The sequence below is a fragment of the Phaethon aethereus genome (assembly GCF_964289735.1).
Source record: "Phaethon aethereus genome assembly, chromosome: 21".
NCBI classification, from domain to species: domain Eukaryota; kingdom Metazoa; phylum Chordata; class Aves; order Phaethontiformes; family Phaethontidae; genus Phaethon; species Phaethon aethereus.
Window position 1 is genome coordinate 545,344 of NC_138597.1, and position 13,785 is coordinate 559,128.

Here is a 13,785-nt window from a genome sequence, read left to right on the forward strand (position 1 = left end):
AGCAAAGCAAATCATGAAACACGACCGTAACCTCTGCACGGCAAGACGTGACCCTTCACGTGCTCCAGCCCATCTCACACCCAATCACGTGGAGCACACCAGCTGGGGCGGCTGCCCAGCCAGCTCACAGCTGCTTGCCACCACATGAACCTCTCCATGATGGTTCCGGGGCTTCTTCAACCTCCCCTCTGCTGCACCCAACTTGTTTAGCTGATCCAGTCCTGATCTTCAGCAGACTTTCTACCTCGCCTTTCTACCTTGCCTCAAACCATGTACTCGTCAGTCCAGAGCACTCCTAGCTCTTACTCAAGACCACAAACCTCTTCTTCGGTCAGTGTAGACAAAGGTGTCATCCCGATGTGTGTCCTGGGATCAAGCCTTAGAATCATAGAACCATTAAGGTTGTAAAAGGCCTCTAAGATCATCAAGTCCAACCGTCAACCCAACACCACCATGCCCACTACACCATGTCCCAAAGTGCCACGTCTACATGTTTTTTGAACACCTCCAGTGTTCTGACCTCCTTGGTCAGACTGATGAGTCCCATCACCCCTACCCAACAGCTCAAACACTGGCCATACAAAAAGCTGAGCTTGCAAGAAAGAGATGCATCTCATGAGAGGAAGACTTGAAGCCAAAATCCAGGAGGCAGCATCTTGTCCATACCTGGGGAGAATGAGCTGCAGAGTCACAGAAGCCAGCAGCAGGGAAGGATGCTGTCAGCTCCCTCCAGGAGCACCAGCCATGGCCACTGGCCTGTGCCTGGAAAGAATGGAGAACAGCGGATGCAGGCAGGTACACGTCCTGGTAGGACACACACACCAGTTGCTCAGGTGAAAGCAACAACACACCTGGAGGCATCTGAACACCTTGTTCCTGCCCAGTTTGTCCTCAGACACATCATGCCCAACCCTCTAGTCTCAGCAAGCAACCCAAAACAAAGCACTTGGGTTCAGTGGCCACCCCGTGTGAATGAGGGGTGTCATGGGAGGCTTGGAAAGGCAGATGGGGAGCAGGCTGCCAAAAGCAGAATCTCCTCTGGAGACCGAAGAGCATCCAAGGACTCCCTGTCCCCTGCTCCAAGGCAGTGTGCTCCAATCAGTCCTCCCTTGCCCTGAGAGTCTCTGGAATAGGAAGAACCTGCACTTCCACGCCGCAGTGCATGTGATGCTTCTCATCCACAGCCTCCCACAACCCCTGTGGGCCAGGGCTGCAGGGGATGGAGATGTCTTCTCTCTCGTGCATCCCTCTGCTGAAGTTGTCCATGCTCACAGAGGGTCTGGGAATAGGGAAGTCCAGCAGGGGCTGGACCCTCCTCGCCCTGCCTGGCCCTCCCTCTACCCTGCCTTGCAGCAGCAAAGCAGCACTGCACCAGCCGCCCAACAAGGGCCCCTGCAAGCCACGGTGAGGACACGCAACCAGAGCTCACCAGGCTCCGGCAGCACCCTCCGCACTTTGGGGACATGTTTTGGGAGCTGGGGTGACACTTCTCACGGAGCAGGGCTTGTTTCAGCCCGCTGACAGGCAGACAGACCCCAGCCGGGCGCCAGCAGCGAGCTGCTCAGCATGCGATAACCACCACCTGGGACACAGTTTGTTCTTCAGTCTGTTGCGGACCAGGTGTCCTCATGACCCTCAAAGCCCGGGTGGGAGCAGAGGGGAACCAAGCCCTTCGCGGCCAGCCCAAACACCTCCCCCTTCTCTCCCATGCCGGGGTCTCGGCAGCCAGCCGCAGGCTGCCCAGGAGCCCAGCCGTGGAGCCCATTGTTCCCTTTGTCTGGCCTTTTGAGCACGAGCCCGCGCGGCTCAAGGCATCCCCTCCCCGCGGGAACATTCACACGCTCGGCCGCCCCTTCCACCCCTGACCCGCTCAGCTGGAGGACGAGGGGCTGAGCACCCCTAAACACAGCCGTCGCTCCCCCAGGTGAACAGGGGCTGAGGGTAGCTCCTCTCCTCCCCCAGCTCCACACAAATGCTCTCGCCCTCTGAAAGGCTGAGGCGGGCGAAGGCGAGCGCCAACGGGCATTTTCCAGGGGACCTCACCCTCGCCCAGCCAGCTGCCGAAACCAAGAGCCTGCATGAGGCTGGAAGGCGCTCCTGCACCCAGAGGGTCCACCATCGGCCAAGGCGACGAGCAACCGCAGTAATATAGACCCCCCGGCGCTTTGCCTCAGAAACTGCAGAGGGTCTTGAAAGCCAAGCTGGAGCTTGGGGGGCGACGGGGCCCCCACTGAGCATGGGCATCCAGCACCCTTTGGGGACAGACCTCAAATACCACCTCTGCCAAAGGAGCCAAAGGGATTCCTGGTTTCCCTCCCACCTCCAGCCGCACACCGGGGGGATGCTCAGGGAAGACATGCAGCAAGCGCTCACTTTCTGCAGCCCAGCACCAAGGGCTGATGCCCCCAGTACCCAGGACAGGCAGGGGTGGGCCTCATCCTGCCCAGCACGCTCCTGCCTCCACCCTCCATCAGTCCTGGTTTTAAACCTGCTGCCTGAGAACTAAAGACTGAGTGAAAAAGTATAAAAAAAATGGATTGTCACCCCTTCATCCCCTTCTTCACACCTCCCATGGTCCGACGCACCTCTGTGCCCCCCCGCAAGCTGCATCCTCCTGAAGCCCCCCTGCCCCTGTACCTCTCCTGTACAACCATCTCCGCCCTCCTTTCCCAGCCCTTCCCCGTTCTGAGTTGATGCTTTCAAAGAGCCATCCACAATGACTTTAAGATCTCTTTCTTAAAATGCTAATAAGTAATTTAAAGACTGCCACTGTGCATGCATGGGTTTAGGGTAATTTTTTCCATGTGAATCCCTTTTCATTCATCGCTGACTACATTTAATCTGCCACTTTATAGCCTGGTTATCCAGTGTCAAGAGATCCTTTTACAATATTTTAAACACAACTGTTGTTTTTATAGTCCTGAATAATTTTGTATAATCTGCAAACTTCCTTGCCTTCAAGTTCCCACCCCTTTCTAGCATGTTTATAAATATGTCACACAGCGCAAGCCTCATGCTGACCCCCGTCCAGTGGGAAAACTCACTCTTTGTCTCTCCCTCTTTAAGCAGATCTTAATCCATAAGAGAGCCCTTCCTCTAAAATTACTGCTCTGGAGTCTCCTGGATCACCCAGGGAGCTCTTCTTAAAGGATGCTCATCCCATTTGCTCTGGGACACGTTCATTTTACCAATTTATTTCAATATGTAAGCTCTTCTGCCATCACTTCAGGGCAGTCTCTCAGCCCTGCCCTGGGAAGGAAAGCTCCTTGGCAGGAGTCCCCTTGGTCACGGCCATTTGGGGGAACACTGAAGTTGTTTCTCATCTCCCCAAGTACTCCATCCTGTTCGGATTTACCCTCAAGATTCTCATTTCTTGAGAGGCAACTTGGGGACATAATTCATTTCTTCTCACAAGTTATTTTTCAAAAGCCTCTCAGTCTGGCATATATGGTTTTACATTCACCACACCACAGTTTCTGATTTTTTTCTATTATACCCTTCTAGATACCACTTCCACTTTCTGAATGTCCTGGTTTCAGCCAGGATAGCGCTGGTTTTCTTCACAGAAGCCAGTGTGAGACTGTGTTTTGGATTTGGGATGAGAAACTGTTGATAATGTGCTGATGTTTTGGGTTGTTGCTGAGCAGTCAAGGACAGTCCAGCTTCTTGTGCTGGCCTGCCAGCGAGCAGGTTGGGGGTGCACGGGGAGCTGGGAGGGGACACAGCCGGGACAGCTGACCCAGACTGGCCAAAGGGATATTCCCTACCATCCGACGTCATGCCCAGTACATAAACTGGAGTTGGCCAGGGGGCAGAAATCGCTGCTCGGGGATGGGCTATCGATCACTGGGTGGTGAGCAATTGCTGTATTGGGCATCACTTGTTCTTATACATTCCTTTGGTGGTATTATCATTGTTGTTTCCTTCTTTCTTTCTGTCCTATTAAACTGTGTTTATCTCAACCCACAAGGTTTTTCTCCTAATTTTCTCCCCCGCCCCGCTGTGGGAGGGGGAGTGAGTGAGCGGCTGCGTGGTGCTTAGTTGCCGGCTGGGGCTAAACCACGACACTGAAGAACACCTTTTTACCTCTGGTGACCCCCTTCAGTTTGCCATTTAATCCAGATTTATTTTTTTTTAACTCATATGTTAAATGGCCACGTTGCATTTATTCTGAGCTTTCATATAATTTCCTACATCATGTGCAAGTATTTTATTCGTTCAGCTGCTCCCTTCAGCTAGCTCCTTCATTTTGCCTTACTTACAAAATGCTGTGTAGCATTTTTAAGTGCTGGGCATTTTACAGATGCGATGGTCTGCCTCTATGAGAGGTAAGGTGGAAGGAACATCATTTATCAGATCGACTGAGAAAGCTTCACCAACTTTTGGAGCTCACCAGCCCTTTCTTGTGCCCGCCGGGACACTGAACCTGCTCCCACGGAGCCAGCCCCACACCTCACACTGCATCGCGCGTGATGCTCGGGTCTAAATCAAGAGATCCTCCTCTCACGGGCTGCGATTATGCACAGCCACTAAAACTGTAATTTCTGAATAACGCCCCTTTGTGACATTTATGGAGGCAAGGACCATCCACAACTATAGTTGTGTTTTCTGCCCTCGTGGCCCGCTTCATCTCCTTTAATGTTCGGCAATTGGTGCGGCGAGTCGGGTCGGAGGGGTACAGAGACCCGATGCTGCTCCCTTCATCGCCGAGAAAGGGAGCAGCGAGGGGCGGACGGCACGCCGTGATCCGCCCTTGCCCGGTCGTCTCCACGTGCCGTGCCCGGGGGGCCAGCATGCCCGCACGGCCACCCCTGCGCCCGCTCCCTGGCACTGACCGCCGTCCTGCCGGCCCGTTCCCAAACACCGAATATCGGTACAGAGCCAGTATCGACGTACCCCTGCGCACCCCTGCGCACCCCGCCGCGGCACCTCTCCTTCCTCACACCCTCCTAGCTCCCAGCCCCGAGGGGTGCCCGCCCCCCCAGCACCCGCCGCCCCGTGCTGCCTGCATCCCCGGGTACCAGCCAGCGCAGAGCCCCCTCCACCCCCCCAGGCACTGCCGCTCCCTCCTGCCCGCGTCGCACACCGGCGCCTTATCGCAGGAGGCCCCGTCGTTACCCCCTTATCTAACGGCTGAACTTTTGCCTCCGAGGATCCCCCCGCTACCCCCATCCCAGCGCATCGCGGGGCGGCCGCGCTTCGCTCCAGCGTCTCTGCAAACCAGAACCAGGTTTGAGAAGGATTGCAAACCAGGGTGGGAGCTGACAGGGGTCTTTCTCAGTAAAAAAGGACTTTCTGTGGGATGGGAACCCCACACCCGCTCCTGGACAGACCCCCCCACACGCACCCACCACCCCAGCAGGCGCGGTCTGTCAGGAGCGGGCGCGTGCTGGCGCAGGAGCGGTGGGCCCAGACCCTCGTTTATCACAACTCTGGCTGCACTCGCGCAAAAGCACTCGGGCCTCGGGAGGTTTCTCAGCATCCAGTATTTACCCAGCTCCGAAGGCCGGTTTTGCAGCCCCGCTGGTGCCCACCCCTCTTTCCAGCCAGCTCAGGTATGTGTACGTAATCGGCTGCCGACTAGTGCAGGCAGATCCTTAGCTCATCTGCAAAGGGGACTGCTTCTCCCATCCTTGGGGGGCAGCCCCAAAACTCCTTGGCAGCATCCCCAGGGCACAGCCATGTCCCCTTTGCACCCTCAGATCCCTCTGTAGGGAGTCCCAAGGAGCTGGGGTACATCAGTGGCCACGCCAGCCCCGAGCCCTCGTCACTGCCAGCTTGTTACAGCCCTGTCCCCTTGGCATCTCCCTCCAGCATCTGCTCCCTCCACTTCTATCACCCAGAGAAGCTGGAAATACAGCAGGGATCGGGAACAACTGCTGCTCCCGCCCAGGAAAAGCGGAGGAGCAGAGGTGCAATGGCAGCTACATGGATGTTTAAATCGGGCACCAATTTATTTGGTCTCCAAAAGGAGTTTTCCTTCCCGGTCACTGGCCCGGTAATGTAAAGGGCCGGTGGGTACAAGGAATGCACCTTGTCAAAAATTAACCCAAGAAACAGGACCGAGGAGGGCAGGCAGTGGCAGGGAGATGGTCAGTACAGGGTGGCAGGGAGATGGGTCAGTACAGGGCTGACCCAAATCCACAGTCTCTGCTCTGTGCCCCACATTTGTCAAAATTTGTTTCCACCCTGGACTCAGGACAGCATTTATAGATCTGGAGTTCAAACACACGGCATGGATCAGCTTCTCGACAGCTCCCGTGTTTTTCCCATGGGTTTCCCTGGACCTGCTGCTCCACCGCATCCCTCCGGAGTGTGCTGGGCTCGCTGGGATGCTCCTGCAGCTCCTGTGGTCCTGGAACACACCACCTCCCTGGAGCACCAAGGTCAAAGCAACTGCTCTGGTGTGACCCATAACCCCGAAGAGATGGCTAAAATCTTCCTCCACTGAGACCACGAAGCCGGACACAACGACACACAGTCTGTCCCCTGTGTTTGCTGGCATCCCCCCACACCACCCTGGGCCTGGAGGAGGCTGCAGAGGTGCTCAGCAGTGAGTCATGACCATGTGTACGAGAGAGGTGACCATGTTTTACCACTAAAATATGTTATAGCGTATAAAAAATACAATATAATGTATATTATGTACACGTATGCAATATAATAAATGCATAAGGTACATTGTGTACATTTTAATACATTATTAACTATGTAGGAACACAAAGGTCCTATCTCCAGCTTGCTTGGAGGATGGACACGGGTGTTCACGTCCAGCACCTCAGCCACGGCATGCCCCGGGGAGAGGGTACGGCCCTCCCATACCAGCATCCCTCTCCAAGCCCAAGGCCGGGCTCAGGATCGCGACCACCCGGCGCAGGATGCTCAACATCACGTTCCCTGGCCCGCCCGCGATGCCGCTTCCCGGCAAAACTCACGCCAGGCGATTCTCCCTCACCCCTCAGCGCCCACCGCTGCCTCCGCGCTGCCGGCTCCGGGGCTGCCTGCACCCTCACAGGTATTAGGGCCATCTCGTTTCTCCTTTTGCATTTTTTGGCACACGGCTGGCTTTCCTCCAGCCCCCGGGAAGCTTGCCAGCGCCACAAGGTTTATGAAAAGTTAACTCCAACAGGGTGAAGAGCGCCTTTGGGTTTTTTCTCCCCCCTCGCATACGAGTTAGCCAGGTTGTTGACTTTAAAATACCTAAGTGCCCTTCCCAGCTCCCCCCAAAAATACCTCGGAAGTATCAGTACTCCAGATATGCATGCAGCATATGCCGGCAGGAATACAAAGAAGAGCCGTTAGTGATAGCGGCACTGTTACCAACCGGTGTGGGATCCAGACCCTTCCAGGACTCCTTTGTTCTTGACTTTCTGGTTGTTTTTTTTTTAAAAAAAAACCCTTTCCTTTTATAAGCCTGAACTTTCTCAGCTGCAGATACGTTACCTTGCAACTGCTTTAACAACTGTACGCAATTCTTAACCTCTGCTTTATGTACATTGTCATCCACCTCCCTGTTTTCCATATTGATTTATGTTTTACGTTCCTTTCACATTTCCTTTTAACAGAGCCGGTTTTAACCAAACAGCCTTTCCTCCCAAGCCCGAGACACGCATTCTGCTGGCCAGTGAGTAATCAACTTCCAATTTTCATGCAGAGTCCTGTTTATATTTCCTTCCCTATCGGCTTTGTTTCTAATTAAGGTTTGTTAAATGCAAGTGAATATATAGCGTACAGAGAAATATAAAGCATGTAGATAAATAAACACCACACACACGCGCGCATTGACTAAAGCTGCGCTTTCAACCACGGATCCCAAAGCACTTTGTCATGTTCATTAACAAAACCTCGCGGTTCCCTTGGGAAAGATGCTTGTATTATTTTACGCCTTGTAATTAGGAAAACTGAGGCACAGAGGAGGCAAGTGAAATTACCAGCATTACAGAAAAGCTCTGTAGCAGAGCTGAAAAGAGGACTCAAGAGGCAAGGATCCCCGCGCAAATAACCAGAACACGTTTTTTCCCTGAACAAGCCTTTTTCTCCCCCATTTTGGCCCTGGGAATTTGCTGGAGCTGGTGATGGCAGCACGGAGGGCATCACCGACACGGAGGTGCCCTGTGGCTGGGGGGATGTAGTGAGGTCCAGCCACTGTCTCCTTGGCCAGCGGCTGCTCTTGGGTCAGTCTGCCTGCACCGATGGGGCCCATAGCATCCAGACATGCCGACGGACACCGCGTCCAAGCATCCCAGGGAGTCCCAGGAAGAGGCAGCTCCCGAAGAAGAGGAAAGACCAGAGGTGTGCCCAGGGAGCTGCATCCCATGCACTTTCACCTCGCCAGTTCTCCAGAAGCCTTTGCAAAGGAGTGAAAGGCTAGGACATCGTAGCTGGTTGCCACACACACACCATCACAACCCCACGACACACACACACAAGGCAGGAGGCAACAGCAGGGGCGTGGGAGGGACCCCACCGAACCCAAATCAGCGTGTTCAGCCCCAGACGGGGACGGCCACTGGAAGCACGGTGTAGGGCCCCCATTGACCATCTCCCCATAAGCGACCCCACCCGTGGAGGAGCACACCTTATGGCAATCATCTCGGGTGGGTGGAACCCCCCGCCAGCATTGTCTGCCCCCTCATCCCCTGACACGTATTCCCCATCCCTTGGGATGAGCATTCATGCATCCAGCCCCCGCTGCTCCTGCCGTGACGGTGGGAAGGTCACCCATGTCTACAAGCAAGTATGCAAGATCCCGGGGAGCTGGTCACCGACAGCCCGGCAGCTCCTCTCGACGTGCAGGGAGGGCAGGGCGGGGTGGAGGTGTCACCCCATCCCTGCACAAGGCGCCTGGCTCCCTCCCCTGCCATAGTCAGCAGCGTCAGCTCTGCACGGCCAAGCCCGCTCGGGCCCCGCTGGCCAAGCACAAGCCCCGCTGTAAGTGTCAACGCCGCCAGCTGATCAGGCCAGAGTCCCACATGGACACGTATGCTCCCACAAACACGCTCATCACCCCAACCCTCCCCCCTCATAATTAAAAACATACTGGGCTCATTTGAATAGCATAGCTGGCTAGCACTCTCCACTGCAACGTAAATAGTCCTATTTATGCCAAGCTCCCATATTGTAAATATCACGATGTATAGCTGGCCAACCCATGAGTCATCTCCCAAAACTCCAACTTTAATAAATGGTGCCTCATCCATGTTCCAGACAAACACCGTCCATGCAGCTCCCACCACCCGGTGCCTCCACGCCCAAGGCCAGCAGCGGCCGCCCAGCCTGTCTGCCGGCCCAGCGAAGCCAGGGGGCCAGCAGAGCCACCCAGCCCCTCGCCAGCTCGGACACAGCCCTCCCGCGATGGGCAGATACCGGTGAACCGCGGTGCGCCGGGATGAGCCCGTTTTCGGCCTGACACCTTGCTTTCACCCCTACCCAGCCCAGTTCTCCAGTGCTTCCCGGGGCGCCTGTGCAGCAGGCGGGCTGGAGGCACGCAACCACGGCTGAGATGGGCTTGGGAGCGGAAAGACGAGTCTTTCCTTACCTAGACCCCACCGCCGGCCTCCCACCCAGCGCCTTCTCCGCACACCCACCCCGCGGGAGCTCCCCACCTGCCGCCTGGCTCTGCTTTGTCTGAGCACCGGGGAAACTCGGCGGGGAGCCCAGCTCCTCCCGGGGACGCCGGGAAAGCCACGCCGCCAACGGGGAGCCGGCCATGAGCTCCAGGATGCCGGCAAGGCCTTGTTGAGGTGCGCCCCAAAGCCTCCCCCAGCCGCCAGCAGCGGGCACGGTGTGGCAAAGCCCGGGCATCCCTAGGGGAGAGGCTCCGTGGTACCCAACCAGCACCCGGCGACCTGCTGCGGGGGTGCCGGGGTGCCGGCGGGGGATGCCCACCTTGGCGAGGGGATGGCGGAGAGAAGGGCAACGCAGCGATCGGGAGGGTCTGGAGACGGCGACGCACACGCACACACACTCACACACACAGACACGAGGGGCCCCCAGCTCCGCACCGGGCTCCGGCGGCAACACCTCCAGCTGGGGCAGCACTTCCCCAAAACTTCGCCTCCCCTCCAGCGCGGCGGAGGGGGCGCGGCGGGGAAGGGGGAGGGGGACAAAATGCCACCCCCCGAAAAAAATAGGGGAAAAAACCCGAAGGGGGCTCGCCCTGCCCCAGAAGGGCCCCCGCCCCCCGCGGCCCCCCCTTACCTTCCACGGCGGCGAGCAGCGGCAGGAGGGCGAGGGGCAGGCAGCAGAGCCACAGCGGCCCCATGGTGCGCGCCGGGCCGGGCATCAGAGGCGGCGCGGCCGGCGCTCCATGGAGGCGGCGGGCGAGCGGCGGAGCGCAGAGCCGAGCCCCCTCGCTGGGGCCGCCGCCGGCGCGGGCACGGCCGCGGGCACGGAGCGCACCGCCGGCCCCGCCGCCGCGGCCGGGCCGAGCCACCGCCGCCGCCGCGCGGGGGAGCGCCCCGCGCCGCCCGCCCCGCCCTGGGGCGCCGCGCTGCCGGCGGGGGCGGCGGGCGGCGGGCGGCGGCGGCGGGCGGGCGGCGGCGCGGCGGGGGGGTGGCGGGGGGCCGGCGGCGCGGCGGGGGGCGGCGGGCGGGCGGCGGGCGGCGGCTCCCCCCGCCCGCCGATGGTTTCTCCCGGAGCTGTCGATCATCCAGAGAAAGCCGTGATTTCAGCCCAAATCTTCCTCGCCGGGGCTGACTGCGCGCCGCAAAAACCGGGGAGGGGGTTCCCGGAGGAATGCCCCCGCCTCCGCCCTTCCCGTCGCCCGCAGCCCCGCGCCTGGCCGGCGGCCCCGGGCTGAGCATCCCTCCGTTCCGGGGGTGCGCCCGCCTGGCCCTCGCCCCCCGCCGCTGCCCCACCGGGGCGGGCATGGGGCGTCCCGGGGGGGGTCGAAGGTCGCGGAGGGGAGTGTGCTGGCTGCGGGCAGGGTCCGGCAGGAGAAAGGGATGTGTCCAGAGGGACCAACAATTAAAAAAAAAAAAAAAAGAGTTGGCAAAATCCGTGGCTTGTTCCTGGCAGGCTCCGGGAAGCCCTGACCTCCCCAGACCCCCTGGAGTCACCCCAGGTGGGGTGTGAGCAGGAGTTCCCTCAAGTCCCATGTGGAGCAGTTGTGAGTTGGTTACAAGCCCCACTCACAGCAGATGGGGTCAAGCGGGACTCTCGCAGAAGGTGCAGGCTGAGACCCAGCTCCACCTCTCCATCACACCACCCAACAGCCCCGACATTCCCACATGCCTGGGTGCCCTTTGGGCACCTCATGAGCCAAATCCTCTTCAGGACATGTGTGACTTACCAGGAGGTCCCCTCTGCCACCACCCTAACATCTCCTTCTCACCCCTTCCAGCCTGCTAGCACCCACTCTGCACCCAGCAGTGCCCCTCTGCTCACCTCCTGTAGCTGTGTCCCTCTTTCTTCTGGCCGGGAGGGGCATCAAATGCATCCCACAGAAAGCACGTGTGTCTCCTGGAGGATCTTCTCAGGGAAAGTCACGCCCTACACGTGGAGCTCTATACGAGCCGTGCAAGGTTCATAGGCCAAGAGCTGAAGAGCCATTGGACTGCCAGGATGGATCCCTGCCCCTCAACTCACCAAAGTGTCCAAGACACTGAAAAAAACAGGCTTGCCTCACTGAGCTCTTATTTGTCCCTCTGCAGCACCAGCAGCTTGAACATCTCAGGTTCCCTGCCTTGACCCATCGCAGACTCATTTCTTGCCAACCACAGCTGTGTTTGGAGGAGGTCAAGGCTCCTGATGGTGTTAGCCATATGCATGAACCGAATGGGCTTCCCCAGCTCAGTGTGGCCAGCTGCAGGCTCTCATCCCCTTTGGGAGCTCCTATCACTGCAGATGTTACTGGTCATACAGGTTGGCCCCATGTTCAATGCAGCAGCCTCCAGAGCACCCTGTGGCCCAGCTCCATAGTGTGTGAAGAAGTTTTCATCGCCTCATTAGCGTTCACTCTTGCATGGAGCGTGCTCAATTCATTACAGAAGGAGGCAGAAGAACCAGGGACAGCCTATCTCCTATCTCCAGACATGTTCCTTTGCAGGGCAAGGAGCCCAGGCATCCCTGCAGTTACCCACCGTACCAGTGCTCTCCAGGACTCCCTCATTTTCCAGGCTCTGTAACGGTTCCCTCACTCTCCGCTGCTCTGGAGCACCCAGCATTTCTCATCAGATGTTGGAAAGCACTCACCATTTCTAGACTCCTCAAACCATCATTTCAGTCTTTCCAGATCCCAGGGCTGTTTTTGTGTCCTGTAATGCCCTAAAACAGGTATGTCCCAGAGGATCCACGCTGGTCTCCAAGACGAGAGCCTGGAGTCGAAGAACAAGCAGCAGCCCTGCTGCCCTAGGGTCCACCCAGACCCTCAGGATTTTCTTGCAAGGCTCCAGGGCTGCGCTGCCAAGAGGCAGTAGGGATTTTTTCAACTGTCACCGGAGACCTTCCCTCTTCTTCAACTCCTTTGAGCATCCCCTTAGGCTGTTGCTGCTGGAGATGGGACCTTGGACTACATAGACTTATTGTCTGACTGCCTCAGTGACTTTGAGGATCTTATGTACTCATAGGAGTCCACCCTGTCCCCTAAAGATGCTCCTCATAGTCATGAACTGTGAGCACTGGTCCCACCTCACGCCTTCACTCTGCTCCCACCTCACGCCTTCACTCTGCTCCCAAGGGCTTTCTATGACTGTCGCATCCCTTCAGCATCCACAGGACGGCCTGCCAAGGCCCCACAGCTACCCTCACAAGCTTGCTGTTGTCAGTGTAGGGGGTGCGACCAGCCTCCTCCTTCTGTCCTGCAGCCGACAAGCTTCTCTGATCACCAAGCAGACTTGGAAGTGCCACAACGCACCTTGCCATGGCGAGTGATCCTGGACCTCCTCCATGTCCTTTTCTGCACCTTCCTCTCATTCTGCACCAGAATTAGAGGCTTCTGTGAAGGATGGTGGTAGACCAGGGAGCACTGTACATCCACACTGCTGTCCTCAGCCAGCCACGACAATGTGAGCTGATGCTCTCCTTGCTGCCATCTGGTGACAAGTGACCACAGCACTATGTCACATGATACTGACGACCATCAGGCAGCTGGTCCCACCTTGGGAGGCAAGGTATATTGGTTATACTGGTAGTTGCTGCCCACGTCTTGTCAGTCTTGGGCAGCACTGTCACAGAGCAACGCTTAAACCCTGCTACAAAGAGCGTTAGATAAAGCCTTCTCTGGGAAGAGCAGCAGCACCAGGGTTACAAAAGTGGGACAGCAACCATTTCAGTTGCACCTACATGTTTATATCCAAAGATGATTCCCAGGCAGACAGAGCCAAGAGAGATGACATCTAGGGGACATTAAAATGGGTTTGATGGTGACGCATTTAATATAGCATTTTCAGTTCCGGGTGCAGGAAGAACAGGTTTCATTTGCATATGAAGCCCTTGGCTCATCACACCTGGAGGAGGTGGCTTCCTCTCACTCTCTGCAAGGTTAAAGAGGTGCAGCAGGCGACAGCCAGGACTCAAGGGAGGCACAAAGGAAAGCGTCATGAATGAAGCAGCATCTGTGCAATTGGGGATACAGAGCTGTCATGCACAGACTTGAGGCTCAGTGCAGCCATCCTAGGGCCAGGAGTGAGAAAGAGCATCACCCAAGGAGCCCCAGCTACCAGAAGGATCCGAGAGAGGCTACTTCTTGGGGTCCAGGGAAGCTCCATCCCCTGGAGCTACTTGATCAAGCTCAAACCCCTAATTGAGGGAGAGGGCAGTTAATTTTGGATGGGATGGATGGGG

At 57.2% G+C, this 13,785-nt stretch overlaps 1 protein-coding gene across 2 annotated transcripts in view; it reads right to left on the reverse strand.

The window, feature by feature from the left end:
- EPHB2 (EPH receptor B2) overlaps nt 1–10,285 on the reverse strand; it is a gene marked incomplete at both ends in the record, with an annotated part of 131,808 nt that extends 121,523 nt beyond the window's left edge. For both annotated transcript variants that reach the window (XM_082009332.1, XM_082009331.1), the window contains one exon: nt 10,201–10,285. In XM_082009332.1, the coding sequence (XP_081865458.1) occupies nt 10,201–10,285 (85 nt within the window). The remainder of the gene's footprint in view (nt 1–10,200) is intronic.
- Nucleotides 10,286–13,785: the final 3,500 nt, after the last annotated feature.